General features: G+C 53.8%; 1 protein-coding gene across 1 annotated transcript; it reads left to right on the top strand.

Annotated features, from left to right (window-relative positions):
* Positions 1 to 363: 363 nt before the first annotated feature.
* Positions 364 to 4,471, top strand: EMWEY_00024350 (hypothetical protein; the record flags this gene model as incomplete). The annotated part of the gene is made up of 7 exons (XM_013478009.1): positions 364 to 775; positions 1,253 to 2,309; positions 2,451 to 2,558; positions 2,771 to 2,885; positions 3,097 to 3,177; positions 3,468 to 3,472; positions 4,069 to 4,471. The coding sequence occupies 7 exons, from the start codon at positions 364 to 366 to the stop codon at positions 4,469 to 4,471; spliced, it is 2,181 nt and encodes a 726-aa protein (XP_013333463.1).
* Positions 4,472 to 4,684: the final 213 nt, after the last annotated feature.

Below are 4,684 nucleotides of genomic sequence, written 5' to 3'. Positions count from 1 at the left end.
CAGCAGGAGGGGAGAGAGAGACACAAAGCAGTAGCATGTTGCTGCGCATAGCCTCGAACAAACAAAAGGTGGCCTAGTAAGGGGGGCAATGCTGTGGATACTCCATAAGTGACAGAACAGCAGGCGAGGTAGTGAAATATGTGAAAAGCCTGCTGCTGCTCTTCCGGTGTTGGTGGTTTACTGCAGCAGATGATCCCTGGGAGACTGCGAGAGCCTTCTTGCAGCATGTCGATCCGTCGGCATGTAGTTCTCGCCGTATAGGTGCGGCTGCTGCACGTGTTTGTGATCACTGCTGCTGAGGCCGTATCCTTTGGTGCATGGTTTTACCCGTAACTGCAGATGAACACTGTGCTGTAGGCGTCTATGCTTCCGTGGCCCTGCAACGCAGCAAGTGGGATGCAACTCCGTGCAAAACTGTCGCTTTATGCAGGAGCCCTTGCAGCCCACCTGGAACACCAGCAGCGTAATGCTCTTGCAGCAGCTGCTGCAAACAAAGCGGCAGGGAGAAGCATCCTCAGAGGCTGCTCAAAGGACTACCGAACGGCAGCGAACGGGGAGGGAGGTACAGCAACTACAGCGGGGAGTATTACTTGCAGCAGCAGCAGCGGCTTGGGCAGCAATCACCAGGCCATCCGTGATCTGCACCAAGAGCCCATATCAGCGTTAGCAGTAAAAGCCAGTACAGAAGCGAATGCTGCACGGCATGAGGCCTGTGGTGGTGCTGATTTGGCCGTTGAGGGGTCAAAACAACAGCGTTTGCTTCGTACCAAACGCGGTGAGCATATTGCCTGGGGAGGGTGGACTCCGAGCAGCAGAAGCAGCAGCAGCTGCAGCAAGCGATGCAGCAGGAGCTGCAGCAGGAGCTGCAGCAGGAGCAGCAGTGGCCCCCTTCATTGCACCAAACCTTCTAGGACTTCGCCCCTGTGGAATAGGTACAGGAGCAGCAACAGTTTGGGGGAATGCCAATCCACGAGAGACGAGAACTCAGCAGCACCAGAGTGCGCTGCTACTTCGTTTGCTGCTACCCCTCCTGCTGCCATGGATCTTGCCGCATCAGCTGTTGCTCTTCATGCACCAAGCACCCCGCAGCAGCTTCTGTTATCAGCAGCAGCGTCTAATACCGCAGCACCAGAAGAAGTAGCAGCAGCAGCTGCCGCTGTTGTTGCTTCTGCTCCTGAACCTGTTCCAAGTGCAGGTTGCCTCAATGCCCCAACTGCAGCGACAGCTGCTGCTCCCCGTACGTTGCGTGCAGCGTCAACTGAGCAACAGGGGCAGCAGCGCCAGCTGCAAGGGGCCCCAAATAGCCTAATGGGCCAGAACCAGCAGCAAGTGCCGTTGCAACGGTTGCAGCGGCAGAAGGAGCACACTCATCCAGGACTCCTTGAGGGATACCCAGCTTTTCAGTGTCCTGGGGGTCGTCGACTAAAAGTCATGTATTGCAGAAGCATCCAAAAGAGCAACAGCAAGGGCAGCGCCAATTGCAGCACTGGTAAATGCAGGAGCAGCAACACAAAAGCGAGCATGATTGGAATTGGGAGAACCAGCAGGTGCTGGTTGCTGCCCATGTTGCAACCTGAGGGTGGCAATGCAACAGCAACGACAACAGCGAGCATGACAGCAGTTACCGAAGCAGCAACACAGCAAAGAGCGGCATCGGCAGCGAACCCAACCGCAGCATATGTAGCGCACCAGTCTGCTTTGGGGAGGATGTGCATTTTCCCAGCTAAGGAAAGATGCAACAACCACGAGGGTGCTTACAACAGCTGCCGCGCACCAGGATGTCTCGCTGATGCTTCTGTTCTTGCTGCATCTGCTTCTGCTGGCCGCACCTATAACACATGCTATGACTCAACTACCTACCACAGCAGCAGCAGCAGTAGCAGCAGCAGCGTTGTTGGCTTCATTGCCAACAGAGGATTGAGCAAGCCAAGCAACCAAACGGGCCGTGGAGAAGCTTGCGCCCGTGTAAAGGCCCCCAAAACATCTCTACAACAGCAGCAACACCGGCAGCAGCAACCCTCTGGCCATCCCAAGGTTCGCCTAAGTGCATGTGCTTGGATTGGCAGGATCGGCAGCAACAGCAGCGGGAAAGGTGGCCCATGGCGAGCTAATCAACTGAGGAATTGCTTTAGCGGCAGCAGCTGTTGTTGCAACAGAGCGCTTGTGGAGGAGCAAATTAAAAGCTGCAAAAACAGCAGCAGCAGGCGATTGATGCCTGTCACAGGCGTCATAAGCAGCACGAATATGAGACACATCAACAGCATCTTATTAAGACCTCACAACGGCAGAAACGTGTCAAAGAAGCAGGGGTACAGAGACTGTGTGATCAGCACCTGAAGGGAAGGGCATTGGGGCCACTTCCGTGTTCCATGTAGGCCTGCAGCCGCAGCAATATTGCCGCTGGCTGCTGCTGCAGCGTCTGCTCCTTCTATCGTTGCTGTTTTCGCAAGTGATGTGGGAAAGGCGTTGGGCAAGCTGCTGCAGGCGCTCGTTATCGCTGCAGCTCGAGTTGCCGTTGGCCCTGTCTCACCAAGCAATAGCACGGTTGCATTGCCACTGTGAGTGACTTCTGGTTCAACTGGCTGCCACAATGAGAGAAAACAACGAGGATGGGTATCAGAACAGCTCTTTTGGGGTCTGCACGGTTGACTAGCTGGTGATTGTTTGTGGTGTCTTCAGATTTTGTAAAAGTTCATTAACTGGTGTCTTAAGTTGAGGCATGCATAGGCCATTCATTGCCTTGCTGGTGGCCTCGCTGTTGTCCATGCAGGGGCCTCATGCCCTTGGGGGCCGTCGACAGCCGCTCCTTTTTGTTTGTAGCAACTCCCTTGCCTCCTATCTTCGCGTTTTGCTTCCTTCCTCCGCTGGGCCGCTGCCTGCTAATGGTATGGTAGTAGTACTGAAGATTACGATGTTCCTGATTCTACTAGAGCTTGCACTGTTAGGATATAGGGTGACTAGGGAGTGCAGCTTTCACGTCCCCGTACTTCTCCATCTCGAAAAAAGCGCCCTTCGGCCAACGGTTAAAATTTTTGAACATATGTTCAACGTAAAGACTGCGTGCGAGGCTCGTGAGTGGCATGTACGGTTATGTAGAGTCCTGGTGGAGCGCCGCATACCTTTCCTGCTCCCGCTGTACAGCAAATCGATTCTTTTGTGTGGGAGATAGGTCCTACGGTATGCCCGACCCCTCTCATGGGTTCCACGCATATAAATTGCACGATCACCCTTTTTCTAGCCGTTCATCTGCCAGCGTAACGGTCCGGCGAAGTAAAGTAGAGGTGTTGAAGAACGGAATAAGTAACACAGTAAGTGTTGCTCAGACCCTCGGGTCGAGACTGGGGCGGCCACGCCCGCCATCAGCTTAAATGTTTTCTTTTGGGAAGACTTCTTCAGTCTTAATTATGCTAGACACATCTGCTTGCAGATCTACATCTGAAGCCTGCATGTGGTTGCGTGCGGTTCAGCTGAGGTGCGTACCTCTGCTGGCATCGCAACGGAAGACCCATGCAGGGGCGATGCAAAAATGACCTCATTAAGGGGACATCGACGGTTCCTCAAGTACTTCGGAGTTCTTAAATGCAGCAGCATAGCTCTGGATTGCAGCGTTGTTGCCCATGCACAGCCCAGCGAGCAAACCGTGGGCTCTACACTGAACCCCTACAATGAACCCACAATATAAAACCGCAAGCCCTAAACTGCAACATCTCCAACGGGCCCAACGTGTTGCCCCTTTTTGTGCAAAATTGTCTCAACACTCTCTAAAGAGGAAGCGTCTTGCAGAGCGGCAGTGCATGCTGAGTGCTCGCGCATGCAGTTTAGCCACACTTCATCGTGGGCCCCAGCCCTGCTTGCACGGAAATTCAAGTTGGAGAAGATAAGTGTTTATTTATTCAGAACGCAGTTGCACTGTACTTAATACGCATTACTTGATACACTTGAGTGCGTGCAGGGGGCCCAGGGAGGCCCAGCCTTCCGCCTACAGAAGTGCAGCCACGAAGGCCCAACTCCTGAACGAAGCGAAATTGACCAGCTGGTGTGAACCCACTGCTGCGGGGTTCGATTCAGGAGCAGCAGCAGTCAAAATAGCAGCAGTGTTATGGCAGGCACTGGCGAGTTCTTGAATGGGGGGCCCACTTCAGGGGCACCCCAGTCCGTGGTGCCGGTGAATGGGGCCCTTCAGGAAGGGCCCCCCTCCCCGGATTCGAGGCGTGATGAGTTTTATCTGACAGATCGTCTGCCGCATGCAATGGTCTTAGATGCGTTGCCTTACGTCGACCCGCTGCCCGCTGAGCAGCAGCAGCAAGTGCAGCAGCTGCTTCAGCAGGAAATGGCAGCAATAGCACGGGAGGCCGGTGGCCCTGATAGTCTGCCAGACTACCTCAGCGACCTCCCGATACCTAAAACGCCCGTCCTAGATGATGCGGAGACCATGTTAGGCAAGGAGATCGCCCGGAAGGCAAAGGGTTAGCCTGTTCTCCTTCAGGGTCTAGGGAGGAAGGTTTAGGCTGTTGTGCTTCCACCCTGCATCAAGAGCATCTAATTGTTATTGAATGTGCATTTGTAGTCCGATTCCTTGCTTGTGCAGCTGCTCTGCCAGATCGGTAGTAGCCTTTCTCAAGCTTTCTTCCTCAATGCCTGGTGCTTGTCTCATTGATTTTATATATATATATATATTATATAT

The sequence above is a fragment of the Eimeria maxima genome, genomic scaffold, assembly GCF_000499605.1.
Source record: "Eimeria maxima Weybridge genomic scaffold, Emw_scaff251, whole genome shotgun sequence".
Classification (NCBI taxonomy): Eukaryota; Apicomplexa; class Conoidasida; order Eucoccidiorida; family Eimeriidae; genus Eimeria; species Eimeria maxima.
This window is presented reverse-complemented; position numbering and strand designations above follow the sequence as displayed.